The following is a 23651-nucleotide window of genomic DNA, read 5'->3' on the forward strand; positions in this document are numbered from 1 at the left end:
TATAACAAAAAAGAAACAGACTCACAGATATAGAAAACAAACTAGCGGCTACCAGTGGGGAGAAGGAAGTGGGGAGAGGTAATAAATATAGGGGATTAAGAGGTACTGTTATGTATAAAATAAGCTACAAAGACATATTGTTCAATACAGGGAATATAGCCAATATTTTATAATAACTATAAATGGAGTATAACCTTTAAAAATTGTGAATCACTATATTGTATACCTGGAACATATAATATTGTACATCAGCTATACTTCAATTAAAACCAAAAGGAAATGGTGTACATCTTGAATTCCAAACAGCATATTTTTGTTTCTGATATTAGAGTATATTTTTAAGTTGATGCCATATTTTATCCTCTCAGTGTTTTCCCCTCTTAAAAGCTGTTAAGCTCATCTCACAACCTGCAGAGTTCTTAGAACTGCAGAAAGGTGTTTCCTAGCTAACTGAACAATGCAAGCAGGGAGCGGTAAACTGCTCCAATCTCCTCTCCTCCCTTCAGAGGTGAGGGATGGGTTTCCATTTCAGTTCTAGTGCCCCCCCAAAATTCAGCGATTGAGATGCCCCACCACTCAACCGTTTCTAAGAAAGACATTGTTTCCCACAGGTGTATTCGGGAAGGAGAAACAAACAAACACAAATTTAAGGCAGGTGCACCGAAGAAAACAGACCTCTAGGTCAGCACATATGGCACCTTTGGAATTGCAATACCAAGCTGCTCCTTGGAGGTAAGATGTGTTCCATGGAAACGCAGCTGACCTTCAAGAACAGAGTCCCAGGGGCTTCCCTGGTGGCGCAGTGGTTGAGAATCTGCCTGCCAATGCAAGGGACACGGGTTCAAGCCCTGGTCTGGGAAGATCCCACATGCCACGGAGCAACTAGGCCCGTGAGTCACAACTACTGAGCCTGCGCGTCTGGAGCCTGTGCTCCGCAACAAGAGAGGCCGCGATAGTGAGAGGCCCGCGCACCGCGATGAAGAGTGGCCCCCGCTTGCCGCAACTAGAGAAAGCCCTCGCACAGAAACGAAGACCCAACACAGCCATAAATAAATAAAATTCTTTAAAAAAAAAAAAAAAAAAAAAAAAAAAACAGAGTCCCAGCGCTGGAAGGATGCACACCTGGCTCTTGGAAAAATGCACACTGGTTTCTGTTTTCCCAGACCACGTATGAGGCAGTAATGCAGGCCAGCTGGGTCGAGAAGCCCTGGCATAAACTAAAGTATAATGCTTTATTAGGGGAAAAGATAGTCTCTTAAGTAAATGATGTTGGGAAAACTGGATATCCACATGCAAAAGAATGAAACTAGACCCCTGTCTTGTACCACTCACAACAATTTGAAATGGATTAAAGCCTTCAGTGTAAGACCTAAAATTGTAAAACTCCTAGAAGAAAATACAGAAGGAAAGCTCCTTGACATGAGTCTTAGTGATGATTTTTTGCATTTGACAGCAAAAGCACAAGCAGTAAGAGCAAAAATAAAGAAGTGAGACTACATCAAGCTAAAATTCTTCTGCACAGTGAAGGAAACCATCAGCAAAATGAAAAGGCAACCTACAGAATGAGAGAAAATATTTGCAAATCATGTATCTGACAAGGGGTTAATATCTAAAATATATAAGGAATTCACATAACTCAATAGAAAAAGAACAACCCAATTTGAAAATGGGCAAAAGATCTAAATAGACATTTTTCCAAAGAAGACATACAGGGCTTCCCTGGTGGCGCAGTGGTTGAGAATCTGCCTGCTAATGCAGGAGACACGGGTTCGAGCCCTGGTCTGGGAGGATCCCACATGCCGCGGAGCGGCTGGGCCCGTGAGCCACGGCTGCTGAGCCTGCGCTTCTGGAGCCTGTGCCCCGCGACGGGAGGGGCCGCGATAGTGAAAGGCCCGCGCACCGCGATGAAGAGCGGTCCCCGCACCGCGATGAAGAGTGGCCCCCACTTGCCGCAACTGGAGAAAGCCCTCGCACGAACCAAAGACCCAGCACAGCCAAAAATAAATAAATAAATAAATAAATAAATAAATAAATAAAAATTAAAAATAACGTGTTTAAAAAAAAAAAAAAAAAAAAGAAGACATACAAATGGCCAACAGGTAAATGAAAAGGTGCTCAACATCACTAATTATCAGGGAAATCAAAACCACAATGAGATATCACCTCACACCTGTTAGAATGGCCATTATTTAAGAAAAAGAGAGAAATAAGTGTTGGCAAGGATGTAGAAAAAGGGAACACATGTGCACTGTTGGTGGAAATATAAATTGATACAGCCATTATGGAAAACAGTATGGAGGTTCCTCAAAAAAATTAAAACTAGAACTACCATATTATCTAACAATTCCACTTATGGGTATATTTGAAGGAAATTAAATCACTATCATCTTGAAGAGATACCTACACCCCCTGTTCATTGAAGCATTATTCACAATAGCCAAGATATGGAAACAACCTAAATGTCCATTGGTGGATGAACGGATAAAGAAAATATAGTATGTACATATACATACATAATGGAATATTATTCAGCCATAAAAAGAAAAAATTCCTACCATTTGTGACAACACGTATGAGTCTTGAGGGCATTATGCTAAGGAAATAAGTCAGACAGAGAAAGACAAATACTGTATGATCTCATTTACATGTGGAATCTGAAAAAACTGAGCTCATAGAAAGAGAGTAGATGGGTGGTTGCCATGTGTGGGCGTGGGGAGTGAATGTGGTCAAACTTCCAGTTATAAGATGAATAAGTTCTGGGGATTTAATGTATTGATACATCCTAATGACTATAGTTAACAATACTGGATTATATACTTGAGAGTTGCTAACAGAGCGGACCATAAGAGTTCTCACCACAAAAACAAAGGTAACTATATGAGGTGATGGATGTGTTAACTTACCTTATTGTGGTGATCACTTTGCAATATACATATATCAAATCATCATATTGTACACCTTAAACTTACATGCTATATGTAAAGTTTATGTTATATGTCACTTATATCTCAATAAAGCTGGAAATAAATAAAGTATGCTTCATTAGTACCATGGAGGTTAAACCCTTATGTTCAAAAGTACCCTTCAGATATGGATTTTTTCACAAATGCATTAGAAAGGATTAGTATACTTATTATAGTTAAACTTATTATGTTTATTAGTATACTTACTCTATTAGTACAATGAGTTGAATTGTGTCCCCCCCCCCAAATTCATATATTGAAGTCCTAATCCCCAGGACCTCGGAATGTGACCTTATTTGGAGGTTACTGTAGATGTAATTAGTTAACTTAGTTAAGATGAGGTAATTGTCCTAATCCATGATAACTGGTGTCCTTATAAAAAGGAGAAATTTGGACACAAACACACATAGGGAGAAACCATATAAAGGCAGAAGTCAAGTTGATGCTTCTACAAGCCAAGGAACCCTAAAGATTGCCAGCAAACTACCAGGAGCTAAGAGAGGCATGGAACAGGTTCTCCCTCACAGCCCATAGAAGGAACCACCCTGCCAACACCGTGATCTTGGACTTCTAGCCCCCAGAATAGGGAGAGAATAAATTCTTGTTGTTTTAAGCCATCCCATCTGTGGTACTTTGTTGCAGCAGCCCTAGAAAACTAACACACATAGTATCAAAGAGAAAGGACTAGCAGAAATCAGAGCTGGTGACAGGTGACTGAATCCTTTCTTTCTCAAATGGCCCTGCTTGGGGGAGGAAAGATACACGGTATCAACAGACTCCAGTTTACAAACTCCCCAGATCACTCACTGAGGTGTCTTTTGTTACAAGTTTCATCACTTAACCTTGAGGCCTGGGACAGAGCCCCACGTGTTACTCTCAAGCACCAGTGTCTTTTTTTTTTTTTTTTATAGGAAGGAATTAAGCTCACACAGGAACAAGGAAAGGTATTTATAAACTTCAGATTTTGATAAATTAAGTGTATATGTTACAACTTTAGGATAACCACTAGAATAGAAAGAGATTGCGAAAATTCCGAACTAGAATGGGGGAAAACATCAGAAAGGAGAAAACCAACAACAATTCAGAAGCTGAAAACAGAGGGAAAAAAACAGAAAAGTTGGGAGAAGACAATTTGAAAATTTCATTGGTCCATTTCTCAGCAGAAGTAGGAGGCGCAATGCTCCCCTGAGAGGAAGGGGCCAGTGATGGGAATGGGGGTCTGCAGGGCGGTGAAGGTTTGGAGGGTCAATGAAAGGAATGAGAGACGAGGCCAATCTAGATTGAGTCAAACAGTCGACTTGCAGTAATCAGGGCCTGGCTGAGGGCTGGCACGGTTTTGCAGGACAGCCAATTAGCTATAAAAGACCAAATCAGGCAGAAAGTTGCTTGGTGAGTACAGAACAGAGCACAAAGAATGAGAAGCTTTTGAGGCTATTCCAGCCAGGCTTTGGAGTGGTGAAGCCCAGGACAGGAAGGTTGCTCTACTCTCTGTCATGACACTTGTGCCCTCCCTTTACAGAGGGCTGGATAAAAAACTGAGACATTCTATGACACAGATCCTGCTTTCAACAGACTCCAAAGGTAGCCCTACATCAGGCAAGTTATAAATCAACAAAGTAAATGACAGCCCTCTGTGCTCTAGTCCAGATAGGTCTCCCGAGCCTGACCCCCCGATGGCCTTCTGTTGTCTGCAGTCGAATAGTCACCAATTCTATTTGGATGAGTCACCGCTTCTGGTTGCCCCTCTCATCTACGTTAAGTTGATTCTCCTTGGCTTCAAGTTCAGAGGTGACTTCTTACTGTGTTTTTGTCCATCAACCCCACATATATTTACATTTTGAAGTCTCTGGGCCTGTTTGGGAGGAGCAAAGGGTGGCAGAAGGCAGCACGGACTGGAGGACATACAGACTGAATTCCACAGTCACCAGCTGTGTGACTAAACCTCTGTGAGCCAGCATTTTCTCACTTGTAAATTAGGGTTTGAATGTTGACAGATTAAATGAGATAATTTATAAAGCACCTACTTTACTGTCTGACACACAGAAGACACTCAGTGAACGGCAGATCTCAAGGTTTCGAGCACAACTCTGACTGGGGACATGGTGTGGCAGGCAGAAATAATGCCCCTCCACACACACCACAAATGTCTGCTCCTAATCCCCAGAACCTGTGACTGCATTAGGTTACATGGCAAAGGGGAATTAAGGTTGCAGATGTAATTAAGGTTGCTAATTCCAATTAAGGTTGCTATTTTAAGCTGACTTTAAAATAGATTATCCTGGATTATCCAGTGTAAACACACGAGTCCTTAAAAGTAGAAAAGGGAGGCAGAAGAATAAGACTCAAAGGGTGACATGGCTACAAAAGGAAGGCACGGAGAGATGCAATTTTGCTCGTTGGCTTTGTGGAGGAAGAGGCCATAAACCAAGAAGTGTGAGCAGCCTCTAGAAGCCAGACAGAGCAAGGAAATGAATTCTCCCTTAGAGCATCCAGAAAGGAAAGCAGCCCTGCTGACACCTTAGCCCAGTGAGACTCCTTCAGGCTTCTAACCTACAGACTGGACGGTAATAAGTTGTGTTGGTTAAGCCACTACATTTGTGGTAATCTGTTACAGCAGCAACAGGAAACTAATATACCTGGCATCATGGAAGTTTTCCCCTCCTGCTTTCAGGGACCACACATGGGAATTCGGTAAGTACCTAACAGCACTCTGCAAACTTAGGTATTCCAAAGACACAACCATGACTTCTATGCCTGGGACCAATTTGAGTAATTATACACCTGGGTTAGTGGGGCAGTATGCAGCAGGGGTGATGGGGCTGGGTAGGTGCAGTACTCACCCCAAGCTCTGTGCTGGAAAAGTACTGACCACTGCTAGTGATTCTGTGGCAGCTGTACTGAAGCCTAAATGGTCCACCTACTGCAGGGACCTCCTGACACCTGGGGCAGGGCGGCTCTCCTGACACCTGGGGCAGGGCGGCTCTCCCACTGGTCCCTATTTTCTAGTTTACTTCTCTCTGGACCCTGTAGTGAGTCACGAGGAAGGACGGAAGATCTTGAAGGATGCTGAAGTTGGAAGCCTCTTCCTTGAACTGCTACTGTGTGCGAGGTTGACGCCCTGCATCTAAAATATCTTGGAAGCAGACCCTGTGCCAGCCAGGCCTGGATTCTGCCAAGATTTTTTGGAGGTTAGCATTCAAACCCCAGTTCCAGAGGCCGTATCTTCCCCGTGGCCAAGCGCATGAGCCCTGGTGCAGGCAGCCTGTAAGACCCGGATTCAGGTTCCCGTGCAGTCAGCTCCCTAAGGACCGATGATGACTAGTAACAACGAGCCACTGGCACTGCTGGGTTCTGAACACTGTGTGGTTGCTTCCTCTGCCTTGGGCTCCACTGTCTTCCGTTCTCCATCTTGGAACTGTGTTCCTCCCACTAGCCCGCTCTGTCCTACCTTTGCCCTTATCTCTTAGCTATAAATCTGCTCCTTTCTCTCCCTTGTTCTTCACAGCTCCCCAGTTCCGCATCCGCCTCTCTTATCATTCTCTCCTGGGCTGCCAGGAATCCCAGGACCTCGCATTCCCTCTGGCCGAGAGCAACAACTCAGGGCTCCAGCGGTGGGTACAGCCACCCCTCCTTGATCAGGAACTGGGAATTCTAGTCCTCATTACACATCCCTAAGCCCTGAGACCCTAAGGCCACCATGACCCTCGACTACCCCCATCCACCTCAGTACCATTTCCAGTACATCAGCACATAACCGATGCTCACAAAGTTGTAATGACTCCACAGTGACTGGCTCAAATCCATTTTGGAACAAGAGAGAGCTTAACTGAAGGCACTCCGCCAGGAACTAGCTGTCTGCCTTTAGAGAAGCCATCTCCACTCACAGCTGGAAAATGAGGAGGTTGGACCAGACCTAGGGAATGTCTGAAGCGCCTGTTCTGCTGAAAGTCTGTGACTCTTGGTAGAGCTCATTGTGCTTCTGTCCAGCACAGGGACCCTGTAATTGGTAGTTTTATTTGTGAAGAACAATTACCCAAAAGCTGGAAGAGATGATAAATGTCATGCTAGGAACACTTCCTAACAAGCTCACCTAAAGGTCTTCAGGCTCCATGGACCCTGAGAGTCTAATACCGTGGTTCTTAACCAGGATGACGTTACCCGCTAAAGACATCTGGAGACGTTTTGGTTGTCAACTGGGGACAGCTACTGGCATCTAGTGGGTAGAGGTCAGGGATGCTGCTAAACGTCGTACAATGCACCAGACAGCCCCCACCACAAAGAATTTTCCAGGCCCAAAATGCCAATAGTGTTGAGGTTGAGAAACCCTGTTCTAGAGTATGCAACTTTGTTCACACATTTGGTCATGACCCAAATACTTTATAATTCTGGGAACTGATAATGTGTTTCTTTTCACTTGCTAGAGAGGGTAACCCCAAAGACTATGGTTTTTTTTTCTTTTTTGCCCCATAGGATACAACGAGTTTTATATTTAATTTAGTAACTTTATTTCAGCTTCCTTCTTTCCACCGCCTATTAAAAAAAAAAGTGTCTCATATTTTTTTCTGAGCTATATTTTGTTTTTAAATTAAACTTTTTATTTGTGTAGATGCACATACAGTTGTAAGAAATAATGCAGAGAGCTCTGTGTGTCCTTTACCAGTTTCACACAGAACTATATACAAGATCCCATCCAGGGTGCTGACATGGGTACAATCCATCCATCTTACTCAGATTTCCCCAGCTGTGCTTGCATTCATTTGTGCATCTGTATTTAGTCCCATCCAGTTTCACACATATGTAGGTTCATGTAGCCATCACCACAGTCAAGATACAGAACAGTTTCATCACCACGAGGATGCCTGTTGCCCTTTTAATAACCACACCCACATATTCTCTTTTGAGCTGGCTTTATCATCCTGCTGTGACCCTTATTAATGAGTTAAAGAGTGACATCTGCTCACTATTTGTATGAGAATTAAGGTTTTAACATTTTGCGAAATACACTTTGACATATTCCTTTGCCATTACAAAATTACCCTACTAAGTAGCAGCTCCAGGCTGAGCTCTGATGACAATGGTAGACCAGATGGTTCCTAATTTCTCCACCATTGAGTATACTAATGAAAACCATCACTCTATGTGCCAGGAACACAGAATGACCATAAGAAAGCTACTTCTCTTCTCTGTGATTCAGTTTCTTCTTCTGAAAAATGGAAACAATAATAGTTCCTGTTTCAAAAAGTTCATGGAGAATTCAACAAGTTAATACATACAAAGCACTTGGAATATTGTGTGGCACATAATAAATTCTCAATAAATTTTAGTTACGGTATGTTCTCTCATTTAATACCCACAACTACCCTACTAGGTAAGTGCTCTTATTATCCCAGGACAACAGATAAGAAAACCAGGGCCCAGAAAGTTCAAGTAACTTTCCCAGAGTCTTAATCTAGTAAGAGACAAAGTCAGGATTAGAACTCTGGACTCCGTGACTCCAAGTATCACCTTTGCCCTACTCACCTTGTGGGAATATTAGGCAGCTGTATGCAGAGTAAAAACCAGAAACTCAGGTTCCAGAGGAACACACGTTGTTGAGGAGGTGGGGAATTTTGCATGGGATAGGTGGCTATCAAAAGAAACTGAAATTCTGAGATCCAAATATCCCCACCATCTTATTTCTAGAGTTTGAGGACTATCCATCTGAACAACAGAAACCCAAAGGAAAACCTTTGTAAAATGAGTAAAAGAATATTTTGTCTAAATTTTCTTCCCACATAAGGCTGGAAACACATGGGGAAAACAAACCAGTACTCATCAGCTCAAACTCATTCAAGCCTAGCAAAGGGACAGTAGTCAGTAGAAAGGGAGGACAGGGTCCCAGAACCTCCACCCTCAAAAAACAAAAGTTTTTGATCCACCGTTCTTCCTTTGAAATATTGATTTACACTGAGGCATAGTGAAAAACTTCCTGGATCATGACTTAAGCAAGATAAAACCCCAGCCAATTGGTAGCCTAGGAATTGAAAGCCCACAGTTGGAAAAGACTGGAAGGAAACCAATCATAAGCAGAGATTGAACCATCCTCACCAGCCCCTCCCATCTCAACTTCTTTGGTGCTGAGACAGCAGAGGGCAGAGGTTCCCAATGCAGCGTCACAGGGATGAGATCTCCAGTGTGCTGCACCATGAGAAAAATGAGTAACTGAAGAGGGTAAAACAGTCTGCCACATTCTGACCGGCTCTGTCCTGTATAACTGCATGCATGGAGATGGAAGTGGGGAAGCCTCCTTCAGCAGTGGTTCCCATATTTTTAAAATGATCTGAAAAAACTGGGGGAATCATGGCCAGACTGCTAGCTGCCATCTAATGTTAATCCTTTGCTTTTGCCTTAGTAACAGAGTCTTGGTTTTTAGCTTGGCATGTTGCCACTCAGCTAAAAGACTTTTCCCAGCTTCCCTTGCAGCTAGATGCGGTCATGTGACTAAGTTCTGGCCAATAAGATATAAGTGATATAGGATACTACCAGGAAGTTTCCTTAAAGGAAGGAGGCAGGTCCTTCTCCTTTCTCTTCCCCTATCTTGATATCTGGAATGTGAATGTTATGCCTGGACCATAAGTTTAAAGGCCACCTGAGCATGGCAGGGCAGTAAGCTCATGGCAGAGCAGTGAGCTAGAGGAAGCCTGGGTTCCTGAGGACTTAAGAGCTGCCATACTGGCCCTGGAGGGAAATAAACATTCATCTTGTTTTAAATCACTACTTTTCAGGTTTCTTCTTCACAGTTACACCTAAGCCTAATTGATACAGGAAACAAAACAGGGTTTTGGACTTTTTATTTTGCTAAATAAAGCTTGAAAAGATCAAACTACTATATACCACCACACTAAGAAATATCAGAATAAAGAATTGTCTTTTCAATTGACTAATTTTTTCATTCGCTCAATAAACAGTGAACATTTACTATGTGGCAGACACTGTACTAGGGGCAAAGGATACAGCAGTGACCATATGAAGAAGACATGGCCCCTACCCTTGTAGGGCTAACACTTCAGTGACACTGTGAAAATCTCACTAAACTGGCTCTGTTTCTCGTTTTGCTGCAAGCCAATGATAACTTGGTCAGGACTGATACTGGTCCATATGCTATTATTTGGGAACCACTGCCCAGGTGGGTTATGGTAAAGTCTGCAAATTCAAGTACATATTAAGCATTGCCTATAGCTTGAAAAAATGCTATTTCTCACATGTTAACTACTGTTTTGCAAATGTAGGTGAACTCAAAAAAGGAAACTCATTTAAAAGCATTACTGAATTCATAATAGCTTTTTGTCAATTGGGGGGGCAATTTTTCTCAATTTTTTAAAAATTAATTAATTTATTTATTTTTATTATTTTTGGCCACATTGAGTCTTCGTTGCTGCGCGCGGGCTTTCTCTAGTTGTGGCGAGCAGGGGTTACTCTTCGTTGTGGTGTGCGGGCTTCTCATTGCGGTGGCTTCTCTTGTTGCAGAGCACAGGCTCTAGCCATGTGGGCTTCAGTAGTTGTGGCACGCAGGCTCAGTAGTTGTGGGTCACGGGCTCTAGAGCTCAGGCTCAGTAGTTGTGGCGCACGGGCTTAGTTGCTCTGCGGCATGTGGGATCTTCCCGGATGAGGGCTCGAACCCGTGTCCCCTGCATTGGCAGGCAGACTTGCAACCACTGCGCCACCAGGGAAGCCCTCAATTATTGAATACTGAAAGTTTTGGACATTATATTGAATACTGAATTTTTTGACATTATAAAACAATCCTTGTACTCAGAATGGTGAAAACTGTGCTAGAACAAACAAGCCATTTTTTTCTTCTTATGACCATTTTTTTCCTAAGCAAGGATTGTGAAAGATCACTGATTCCTGTTTCCATAGTTTTCCATGTTAGCCCTGAGAAAAGACTCTCCCCTTTAAAATTCTTGGCTTAGAGACCCTGATAGTTTCTCCCCATTAAGGGTACACTTTCTAATCTATTTACAAAGTACCTTGTCCCTTAAGGATTCCCCTGAGACACTGCCCTTGGTGAGATCTAATGGCATTAACCCATGGGGGTTGGAATGGAGTTGAGGAAAGGCTAAATAGGTAATCAAAACCTCTGCCCTCGTATCCCATAAAATGGTGTTAAAAGGGACAAGCTGCTGAGAAGGTGATGCAGAAATCCTCTGCCGAAGTCCAACTGTGGGTGTAGAACCCCATCCCGAGAAAGCAACACCATATTGGAGCTTGGGACCACACAGTCCTTTGAAGTGGTCACCTCCAGGCAAAGAGTTGAAAGCAATGCAGGTGATACCTAAGAACAGTCTGAGCACTGAATTTAATAGGGAATAGGGCTTCCCTGGTGGCGCAGTGGTTGAGAATCTGCCTGCCAATGCAGGGGACACGGGTTCGAGCCCTGGTCTGGGAAGATCCCACATGCCACGGAGCATCTGGGCCCGTGAGCCACAACTACTGAGCCTGCGCGTCTGGAGCCTGTGCCCCGCAACGGGAGGGGCCGCGATAGTGAGAGGCCCGCGCACCGCGATGAAGAGCGGTCCATGCACTGCGATGAAGAGTGGCCCCCACTTGCCGTAACTAGAGAAAGCCCTCGCAAGAACTGAAGACCCAACACAGCCAAAAATAAAGAAATAAATAAATAAAGTAGCTATAAAAATTAAAAAAAAAAAAATAGGGAATAAAAGACCACGTGAAACCCTCTGTCTAGTTTCCGTTCCGCGGTATCCTGACATTCTTTGTGCAGTCCAGCCTTAGAAAGAGGATTCCCCCTACAAAACTACCTTGGGAGAGACTGCAAGGACACTTATGAAGCAAAGATGTCAGGCGCATCTGTGAGAGCATTTATGACCTGTGTTAATAGGTAGAACTGTCAGAAGGATCTGAATGTTACACCTCACAGATGTAAAACAGTACAAACAGATAAGATGGGTAAGAGGCAGCAAGAAATACAAGATGCCCTTTCTGATAGGGGGACCAAAGAAAAGCATGTGGCGTGGCCTGCAGTTGTGGCCAGTCTGTGGACTCCAGTAACCTCAGGATGGACCCAGACTTGTAAATTTCCTCAGTGACACCACTATGGTTCAGTCATTCGTGAATTCATCTCAAGTGATGTTTCCCAGAGTGAATTCTGTGGAGCATTAAGTTTCCAGAATGATAACTGGGTATTCTGTCATGGTAAGTTTGGGCAACTCTGCATTAAACAAAGATGTATTTGTTTCCTGTGGCTACTGTAATAAAGTACCACAACTTTGATGGCTAAAACAAGAGACCTTTATTCTCTCACAGATCTGAGGCCAGAAGTACAAAGTCAAGGTGTCAGCAGGGCGGGCCACCTCTCTCTGGCCTTCCTTGCCTCATCTAGTTTCTGGTGGCTGCTGACATTCCTTGGTATTCCTTGGCTTGTGGCTGCATCCAATCTCCGCCTCTGTCTCCATGTGGCCTTCTTTCTCTGTGTGTGGTACAGTGTTGAAACTCCCTCTGCCTCTCTCTTCTAAGGTTGCACATTGTTGCATTTAGAGCCCATCCTGATAATCCAGGATAAGCTACTACTCTCAAGATCCTTAACTTATCTTTTGTCATATGAGACAATATTCACCTTTTTCCCATATAAAGTAATATTTACAGGTTCTGGGGATTAGGGCTGGTGACCTGGCTTTGGGGCCACCATTCAGGTAAACAGGTTTATTTACTATAGGATTTCTCATAGCCCTTAATATGCTCATGTACATTGTGACTCTAAGAGGAGTTCACAGCGTGGAGCATTTCCCAAGCTTATCCAACCAAAGGGCACAGCCCAGGCGCCTTCCTAGAGTGAATCTAAAGAAGTGGGTGCCTGTATCCTCAGGTCTCTTGCAGGTCCAAATATCTACGAATTATCCTTTGTACATCATACATTGCCAAACACACTCGTTTCCTCTGACCCTCGTCCACATCTTTGTACTGCATAAGGTGAGCCCAGAAAATCAGCTAGCTGATATCCCCAGAGCAGACACCCAAGGTCTGGGAAGGGCAGCAGCGGTGCCGTGAGCACCACGGAGGAAGCCCTGCCCAGGTCTTGGCCCGGAGTTTGCTTTGCTGCTGGGCTCCTGGCTCTGCCTGACATGAGAAGCTGTGGTCTTGTTTCAGTTTGTTCTCATCAAACACACAAATGACTTTCTCCTTTATTTCCAGAACACACTGGCACTTTTTTGAGGGGTGATATGCCAGAGGGGTTTCCCTGACAACCAAGTTGGAATCTGTGTATTTGTCTTTTCCTGCAAGAAGTCCATCTCGATGCAGGAGACTTGAGGAGCAGCTTCAGGATCTAGTCCCTCTTCAGAATCTAATGAGCCATCAGCTTCTGGGGTTCAAATCCTCCAAAAGCTGTACTGTGTCCTGACTGTATAATTTTCATTCTCAGGGTTGTTTACAGGGCAAGGCCATTTTTTTTAAGGTGTGACTTTTATAAGGACTTTTTGAGGATGTACATGGTTTTGTATATTTTCTAGCAGAGAGAAAGCAACGTCTAGGCATCTGGTGTGTATCTGGGGACATCTGGCATGGAATCAGGCTGTCTGGTGTTGGCCCCAAGGTGTCCAGCATGAGCCCCAGCGTGTCTAGCATAGATCCTAGGGACATCTGGTGTGGATCCAGGGCATCTGGCATGACCCCGGAGTGTCTGGTGTGGATCAGGGTGTACAGCATGATCCTGGGGTATCTGGCATGGGCCCTGGGGTGTCCAGCACAGATCCCAGGGATCCAGTATGGACTGAGGTATCTGGCATGGGCCCCAGAGTATCTCTGCTAGGATAACTCTTGCTCATTGTGAAAACAGTTTCCTTTCCGTAGCCTCTTCCTTCTTTATATGATAGCTTTGAAAAGTAATTTCTCAAGGGCCTTCTGGTTCCTGTGAAAATTGCACGACTGGGGCAAGGACCATAACTAGTTTTGCATTCTGCACTTCATGTTACACACTTCTGGCACCACTGTTACCCGTTACTTAGATTCAAATTCAACTTTGTTTAAGTTGAGTAATGTTTTCCCTGATCCTTTTTAAATTTTTTGAAACATGGCATCATTGATACCCAGTTGATTTAACTTTAAATACACAGGTTGGAAATCTCTGGCCTTAGTGGATGGTTTTGGCATAAATATCATTAAAACTTTCCTTCACCAAGTGACTACTACATGCTGGATGCTTTCTTACATCTGGGTTAATGTGCCTAAAGACGCAGGGGTCAGCAAACTCCTGGGGGGACTGAGGTTATGTTCTTGTGCTTCCATTTGGATGATAATTGTGAAAAAAAAATTATTATATGCGTATTTGTGATCATCCGGATGACTTCAACTTAGAATTCCATGACTTGATGCCCATGTTTGCATTATTTTTAAGGCTGTGTTGGCACCAACTCCTTTAATAGTCTTGAAGTATGAAGAAAGGAGTGTATAAACGGGACCTCTGCACTATGAAGGGGAAATGGCTTCATGGATAAAGACTTCTGAGTTATTTAAGTAGAGAAAAGGTAAGAGACTTGTGTCATCACCCAACACAAGGAAATAGAGGGCACTGAGCTGGAAACAATGGTATCCCATTGTAAGCAGATGTGGTGTACAGTTCCCATCCTTAGAGGAACCGACCTGCAGTAAGTGTAATGGATGGTGAAAATTGGCATCACTGTTAAAATGAAAAATAACAGTGATAATGACAATGACGCAAATGATGGTCCACCACTGTGTTCCAAAATCAAAAGCATCAAGTGGGGCTTCCCTGGTGGCGCAGTGGTTACGAATCCGCCTGCCAGTGCAGGCGACATGGGTTCGAGCCCCGGTCTGGGAAGATCCCACATGCCACGGAGCAACTAAGCCCGTGCGCCACAACTACTGAGCCTGTGCTCTAGAGCCTGCGAGTCACAACTACTGAGCCTGTGTGCCACAACTACGGAAGCCTGCGTGCCTAGAGCCCGTGCTCCACAACAAGAGAAGCCACTGCAATGAGAAGCCCGCACACCACAATGAAGAGTAGCCTCCGCTCGCCGCAATTAGAGAAAGCCCGCGTGCAGCAACGAAGACCCAACGCAGCCAAATAAATAAATAAATAAATAAAATTTCCTTTAAAAAAAAAAAAAAGCATCAAGTGGACAAAAGTGAAATAGAAAATAAATAAACTTATCTTTCTACCACTAAAACTAACAGTTGCAATTCAGTTTCTACAAAACAAAATTACCTGTTAAATTAATGCTATTATTCAGAATGCAAATTAATAATTACTAATTAATTATTAAGAAAATTACTAATTATCAGCTATCCTTCAGGCCTTCTTGTTTGTGGGTTTCCCCTCTGTAAATTATTCTTTGTTTTATGACTGTTTATGAGCTGTTACGAGTGGCTTTTCCTAATTCAATGTGTACGTTCTTAAGCAAATTTTAAATTTAAGTTATCCGTGGGTCAATTAATCTTTACACCTGTGAAGCTGGCATTACTTTTTTCAACTTCCTAATTTATCCTTCCCCCCCACCTCTCCCCTTTGGTAACCATAAGTTTGTTTTCTAAGTCTGTGAGTCTGTTTCTGTTTTGTAAATAAGTTCATTTGCACCATTTTTTTACATTCCACATATAAGTAGTATCATATGATATTTGCCTTTCTCTGTCTGATTTGCTTCACTTAGTATGATAATCTCTAGGTCCATCCATGTTGCTGCAAATGGCATTATTTCATTCTTTTTTATGACTGAGTAGTATTCCATTGTATATATACACCACATCTTCTTCATCCATTCATCTATTGATGGACATTTAGGTTGCTTCCATGTCCTGGCTATTGTAAATAGTGCTGCAACGAACACTGGGGTGCATGTATCTCTTTGAATTATGGTTTTCTCCAGGTATATGCCCAGGAGTGGAATTGCTGGATCATATGGTAGCTCTATTTTTAGTTTTTTAAGGAACCTCCAGACTGTTCTCCATAGTGGCTGTACCAATTTACATTTCCACCAACAGTGTAGGAGGGTTCCCTTTTCTCTACACCCTCACCAGCATATACTGTTTGTAGACTTTTTGATGATGGCCATTCTGACCAGTGTGAGGTGATACCTCATTGTATCGGTAATTTTGATTTGCATTTCTCTAATAATTAGTGATGTTGAGCATCTTTTCATATGCTTTTTGGTCATCAGAGTTGGCATTATTTTCCCCATTTTTACAGGGAAACTGGTGCTTAGAAGGTCTACAAATTAGTCTCAGCAAATAAGAAGCAAGCCAGAATAGAATGCAGGCTACATTATTCTCACAATCTTCTACTTACTTCTTAAAGCAAAATATGCTTCCTTGGATAGGATGTTTGGCCTCTGGATCATTTTGTCAAAAAATAATTCACCCAAAGGCAACTCATTGAAAGACCAATTTGCCAAAAGGTAATTAGTCAAATACTCTTTTCACTGGAAAAAAAAAAAGCCAATCAATCCCCAAAGCACTATCAGACAATTACTTTTTAAATAAATTTATGTATTTATTTATTTATTTTTGTCTGCATTGGGTCTTCGTTGCTGTGTGCGGGCTTTCTCTAGTTGCGGTGAGCGGGGGCCACTCTTCGTTGTGGTGCGTGGGCTTCTCATTGTGGTGTCTTCTCTTGTTGCGGAGCATGGGCTCTAGGCATGCGGGCTTCAGTAGTTGTGGCACGTGGGCTCAGTAGTTGTGGTGCATGGGCTTGGTTGCTCCACGGCATGTGGGATCTTCCCGGACCAGGGCTCGAACCCGTGTCCCCTGCATTGGCTGGTGGATTCCTAACCACTGCGCCACCAGGGAAGTCCCCAGACTATTATTTTAAAGGCAGTCTAGAAAAGTCTGCTGGAACTATACACTGTCCCATGCAGATGCAGAAGGAGACAAGGACAGGGGCAGGGGTTAGAAAAGGGACAGAAGCAGAGCAGAAGTCCAAAGAGAGTAAGGACAGCAAAAATGGATTTAAAGGAAAGCCTACTCGTTCACACTTAAAAGAATCCTGGAGTAACAATTCCAAGATAAAGCAGCTGCAGCAAAGTTGAGGCAGAACCCAAACTGGGGTGCTACATAATGACAATTTTATAGTGTTCAAGAAAAATTAAGACATATACTAAATGAAACTTCCAGATAACAAATGGTGTAGAGAACAAATTCCTGTTTCAGGGAAAATCACCTTCCGTTTCTCAAAGCACATTTCATTTCTAAGAACACTGTTACATAACAATATTCATCTGTGTTAGTTTCTGGGGGCTGCCGTTAACAAAGTACCACAAACTGGGTGGCTTAAAATAACAGAAATTTATTTTCTCACAGTTCTGGAGGCTGGAAGTCTGAAATGAAGATGTTGGCAGAGTTGGTTCTTTCTGGAGGCGCCGAGAAAGAGAGCCTGTCCTATGCCTTTCTCCTGGCTTCTGGTGGCTGCTGGCAATTCTTGGTGTTCCTTGGTTGGTAAATGCATCACTCCAACCTCTGCCTCTGTCTTCACATGGTGTTCTCCTCTTTGTGTCTGTGTCCAAATTTCCTTCTTATAAAGACATTAGTCATTGGATTAGGGTTTACCTTAATCCAGTATAACCTCATCTTAACTTGACTACACCTGCAAAGACTCTATTACCACATAAGATCAAATTCAGAGGTTAGGGTCACTGGGCGGGGAGGGGGGCGGGCAGCGGTTAGGACTTGAACATATCTTTCTGGGAGACACAATTCTATCCACTACCTCATCCAATACAAAACCGCCAGAACCATCAAATCCTTTTTCTCTACTATAACCAAGGTTTTATTTTATTTTAAGCAGGTTCATTGAACTCCAATTTTTAAATGGAAAATTTTATAATTGCAATTGCAGTTAGCTCTATTCTACTCCCAAGTCCCACTAAAACAAATGTAAGGGATTTTTTTTAATGGAATAAACCCACAAGGACAAAGAGAAGAGGAGAGAAAACATAATACAAAATTTTGGAAGCTGGAAAGGAGATGAACATGTGGTTACTGGCTTAGCCGTCTAAGAAAGATGAATCCTAAGCAGAAGATGGGAAAGCTGAGAAGCATGAACATGGTTCATATCCTTTAATTAGAGACAGGAATTAGAGACAATGGAGACTTTTGGAAGTGGGAGAGAAGGAATTTGTGGGAAATCAGGTTAAGAAGCAGTTAGAATCCCAGGTTCTCTCCCCAACATAGTAGATCTGAATGACCGACCCTCCTCCACCCTGAAGGAGGTTGTAGTGTTATTTTCTGGTGAAAATTTCTGGACTGAGGATCACTTAGAACAATGGTGGTCAGGGCTATTAAACTGAAAATAGGGAGCATGAGACACCAGACTTCTTCCCCAACTCAAACAGGCAGATACCCTCCATGCAGGAAATTGGAAGAATCTGCCCAGTGGAATCTGATCACCCCCTCCTTTCAAAAAGGCCTAAAAATACAAACATCAAGAGTTCCTCAGTGGAATGACCCAGCCAGATACTCCACAGTGAAAAGGACAGACTTCAAGCCCCAACTTTGTGCATGGAGCTTCCAAAATCTTAGTGGTCTCTCCTTATATATGAGCAAACAGCCAAGGGCTGAAAACTTCTAAATGAACAACAGGCAGAAAAACAAACAAGGGAAAAATAAACGGGAAGAAACGAAGACTGTAGGGGAAACAACCTAATTAAAATCATCACCAAAAAGCTACTACATGTAAAAAATGAGAATGGATGCTACAAAAAAGGAACATTCAGAAAACCGAGAGGTTTTAGAAATTAAAAATAAGGTAGGAAAAATGAAAATTCCACAGAAAAGTAGGAAGATAATGTTGAGGAAATCTCCCAAAAAGTAGAGGAAAAAACCAAAGAGAACCTTCTAATTTCATTCTTTCACATGTAGCTGTCCAGTTTTCCCAGCACCACTTATTGAAGAGGCTGTCTTTTCTCCATTGTATATTCTTACCTCCTTTGTTGTAAATTAATTGACCATAAGTGCGTGGGTTTATTTCTGGGCTTCCTATCCTGTTCCATTGATCTATGCACCTGTTTTTGTCCTCTAACACCATAAACAAAATAGACTCAAAATGGATTAAAGACCTAAATGTAAGACCGGATACTATAAAACTCCTAGAGAAAAACATAGGCAGAACACTCTTTGACATAAATCACAGCAATATTTTTGGGGGTCCGTCTCCTAAAGTAAAGGATATAAAAGCAAAAGTAAACAAACGGGACCTAATTAAACTTAAACGCTTTTGCACAGCAAAGGAAACCACTGACAAAAAGAAAAGACAGCCTACTAAAGGGGAGAAAATTTTTGCATATGATATGACTGAGAGGGGTTACTTTCCAAAATATACAAACAGCTCATACAGCTCAATATAAAAAACACCCGATTAAAAATGGGCAGAAGACCTGAATGGACATTCTTCCAAAGAGGAAATGTGATGGCAAACAGGCATATGAAAAGATTCTCAGCATCATTAATCATCAGGGAAATATAAATTAAAACCACAATGAGATATCTCTTCTACACCTGTCAGAATGCCTATCATCAAAAATAACACAAATGACAAATGCTGGCAAGGATCTGGGGAAAAGGAAACCACCGTACACTGTTGTTGGGAATGTCAATTGGTGCAGCCGCTGTGGAAAACTGTATGGAGGTCTCTCAAAAAACTAAAAATAGAACTACCATATGACCCAGCAATTCCACTCCTGGGTATATATCTGAAAAAACCAAAAACACTAATTCAAAAAGATACATGCACCCCAATGTTCAGAGCAGCACTATTTACAATAGCTAAGACATGGAAGCAACCTAAGTGTCCATCAACAGATGAATGGATAAAGAAGCTGTGGTATATATATATATACAATGGAATGCTACTCAGCCATAAAAAAGAATGAAATTTTGCCTTTTGCAGCAACAGGAATAGACTTGGAGGGCATCATGCTGAGTGAAATAAGTAAGACAGAGAAAGACAAATATCATATGATATCACTTATATGTGGAAATCTAAAAATTACAACTAGCTAGTAAATATAACAAAAAAGAAACAGACTCACAGATATAGAGAACAAACAAGTGGTTACCACTGGGGGTGGAATATCAGGTTGGGGGAATGCGAGGTACAAACTATTGGATGTAAGATAGGCTGCAAGGATGTATTGTGCAACGTGGGTAATTTAGTCAATATTTTGTAATGACTGTAAATGACTGTATCCTTTAAAAACTGAATAAAAAATAAAAAATTTTAAAAACCCAATGGAAAAATAAAACAAAACAGAAAAACCCCAAAGAGATGTAAACTAGGAAAGAAAAGATAAGAAAAACAGAGGACCAGTCTACAAGAAAAAATAACTTGAGAAAATGTTTCCATAATTGAAAGCTCTTAGGTTCCAGATTTTTAAAAAAGTCTCACAGGAGGGAGGAAAGAGTATGCAGGGGGATGGGGGCAGGGTGGGGAGGGTAGGGATGGGGGAGGATGCCAAATTTCATATGAATGATCACAAATCAGAATGACATCAGATTTCTCAACAGCAACTTCGGAACCTAAGGAATGTGATTTCCATCCTAGACTTTTATATCCAGCCAAGCTATCAATTAAATAGAGAAGGCATAAAGAGATGTTTGAAATGCAAGGTCTCAAAAAACATTACCTCCCTGTAAATCAACTATACTTCAATAAAAATAAATCAATTAATTAAAAAAAAAGTTACCTCCCACATAGGAAGGTACTTGAAGATATTTTGGGCCAAAATAAAGGAACCAACCAAGAAAGAAGACACAGGATCCAGGAATTCAACACAAAAGAGAGGCCAAGGGGATCCTCAGATTAATGGTGAAGGCAGATTCTGAACCAAGAGCTGTGCCACTTGCCTGGAGAGCAACTAGCCCAGGACTGCAGCAGGTCAGAAAGCTCCAAGGGCAATTTCTTCAAAAAGAAAAAAACTGAAAGAATTCCTAATGTGCTTGAACATGTTGAAAGGAGATTGGCACAACCGGAGGACAGTTTAATGTGAATAGTGATGAGTTCAAATTAAAAAAAAAAAATTCTTAGCACAGCGAAAAAAAAAATTGTGTGAAAGGAAAAGTAATCACAGTATATTACATGGTTCAGCTGTAAACAGTGTTAACAAAATGTACCAGTAGAACCAATGAACACTGATCTAACCAAACTATGTACAACTATATTGGGAGTGGTGCAGATGGGGGTGAAAGAGAGAAATCCTCACCTTCCACGTGGATAATTAATAGATCAGGCCTTAAACTGAAACATCAAGACAAGATCTGCATATTATTTAGAGACAAGTGAATACCAAGAGAATCAGTTGAAAGAGATGAAAATAATGTCCCCTTGGGAACTGAAAAACTAGGAAGTATTAACAGGGGGCTGTTGATTTTCATGACAAGCCTTACAGAAATGATTGACTCTGAAGTATGCGCATGGATAACTGAAAAATATTTTTAAAATTTAAAAATGTAATTGGATCAAGTTACTCTCCTGGTCATAACAATTCCAAGGCTTCTCACTGCTGTTCGGGTGACATCTCAGATCCTTATTACAGCAGACAGGGTTCTGTGTGATCCAGCCCTGCCTGCTCCTCTCACTCACTGCTCTCAAGATGCTCCAACTGCACTGCACTGGTTGGAGGCCTGCCCCAGGCCTTTGCACATGCTGTTCCTTTTGCTAAAAATGTCCCCATGTCAACCCAAACCTGATGAATCCCAATCCCTCTTCAGTTTTTAACACAAACATCGATATCTCAGAGGAGTCTTAGCCGACCCTTAGATTAGGTTACATTTCTGAGTTTTATTTTCCCATAGTACCTGGCTTCTCCTGTATCACTTACAATGATTGTAATTCATTAGCTGTGTGAATCAGTTAATCTACCTCTTCTTCTACCTGTGTTTTCCAATACAACAGCCACTAGCTACAATGAGCTATGTAAATTTAAATTGGCACTAAAGAATATAAAAAATTCAGCTGCACTAGCCCCATTCCAAATGACCCATAGCTATCGCTACTGTATCGGACAATGCAGACATAGAACCTTCCATCATCACAGGAAGTTCTATTGGACAGAGTTGCTCTGACTGTAAACTCCACAAGGGCTCTTCATAGATCTATCCTGAGTGCTTAGGACCATGTATTGCACTTTGTCAGGGCTCCCTAAATAACTGTTGAATAAATTAATTCATTCATTTTTTAAGGTAAAAAGTAGGGACACTTCGATGACTAGGAGGATGTCAATATTTGGTCTGCCTTAGTCTCAAGCCCTTCAGTAATGTCTATTTCTATATCATCCCAATGGCAAAACCTGCACCAAAGAAAATTAAAACTTAGGTAACAAAATAAATAAATATTCATGACATCATTTGAGGCATAATTGTGGAGTCAAGTGATTCATAAAGGCAAAAGGATTACATTTCATCCAGAACTAGATTCTCGATTTGTCTTATGAACCAACCATTCGAATTAACCTGTAAGACATGTATTTTCAGAGTCCATTTGGATGTAAGCATCCTAATGTACCTGTAACTGTAGTAAGCGAAGTCACTTTGGGCATTGTGGAGTATAAATCCACTTTAGATGCTGTATTCAGCATTACACACAGAGAAAGGGATTAAATAGATATGATTTTCTCTTAAGAGGATTATTACCAGGCTTTCAAAGATGCCCAAGCACCTCATTAATGGTTAATGTGTTCATTGGGTTTGAACAAATTCAACAAACCAGAGACACATTCAAATATATTTATCTGAATAAACCACTCTGGAGATTTAAAAAATAAAATTGGATCTTTCTGGATAACAATAAATCACTAGCTCCCTCTCCCCAACCTGCTGGCTATGGGAGAACCCGCTTGCCAGTGTCCTGCCCATATTCCAAAACATGGAATCTGTCTTCAGGTGCTCCCCTGTGACAACATCTTCATTTCAAGCCCTGATTCAAGGAGGTCCCTGGCAACCAAGAAAGTATTCCTGAGGCCTGAAAAAAGCAGTCTGGGAAAGCAGGACTCTCCCTTCAGTAATGAATATGTAGTTTCTACCTCCTTTTTTATCTGCCTCCCTCGCCTCTTGTTCTCTCACTTTCTGAACAAAAACAACCACAGGGTAGCCCTGAGCGTTTCAGGAGCAGAGACTGATGGAAACAAGTGCTTCTGTAATTACAGAAGCAAGTGGATTCTAAGAACCAAGCATGACACGGAGTGGCAGAAGTTTAAATTCTGGGTCCCTAAAGGAACTTGTGAAAAGATGACCTCCTCTCCCAAGATATACCTGTGTCCTGTACCCACAATGTGTGTCATTTCAGGGAAAAAACAATGGCGGCCCTACTCGGACGACAGAACTAGGACCTCTGAAGTTGAAATTGTATAACCTAGAGGAGGGAAGGACATGGGGAGGAGCACAGGGGGACAAAGTCACAGCCATAATGAATGATGGCTAGCGTTTACTGAGCACTACTGAGAGCTGAGTCTTCGACATATATCACACCATTCTATGCTCCCCATGACATTCTGGGGGTGCGTTGTATTATTTTTTTAAAGTGGCATAAAGAAAGAAGTGCTGTGTGGCCTCATCTGCAAAGTGGGTGTAATCCGACCTCATAGGGTTGCTACAAATATTCAGTGAGTTTTGTTATGTGGTTAGAACAGTATCTGGCCCAAAGTAAGTAAAATACACAAGTATTTGTTATATAAAAACAAGTAGGGACTT

The 23651-nt window shown here is 42.1% G+C and overlaps 1 protein-coding gene across 2 annotated transcripts in view; it reads right to left on the minus strand.

Moving 5' to 3' along the window:
* BAALC (BAALC binder of MAP3K1 and KLF4) overlaps positions 1-23651 on the minus strand; it is a 98412-nt gene that overhangs the window by 48257 nt on the left and 26504 nt on the right. Inside the window, exon 2 of one of the 2 annotated variants that reach the window (XM_057531673.1) lies at positions 17269-17481. The exons of the other annotated variant lie outside the window; for it this stretch is intronic. Coding sequence (XP_057387656.1) covers positions 17269-17481 — 213 coding nt within the window. The remainder of the gene's footprint in view (positions 1-17268; positions 17482-23651) is intronic. 2 annotated transcript variants of the gene reach the window in all.

This window comes from Balaenoptera acutorostrata, chromosome 17 (genome assembly GCF_949987535.1).
Source record: "Balaenoptera acutorostrata chromosome 17, mBalAcu1.1, whole genome shotgun sequence".
Lineage (NCBI taxonomy): Eukaryota > Metazoa > Chordata > Mammalia > Artiodactyla > Balaenopteridae > Balaenoptera > Balaenoptera acutorostrata.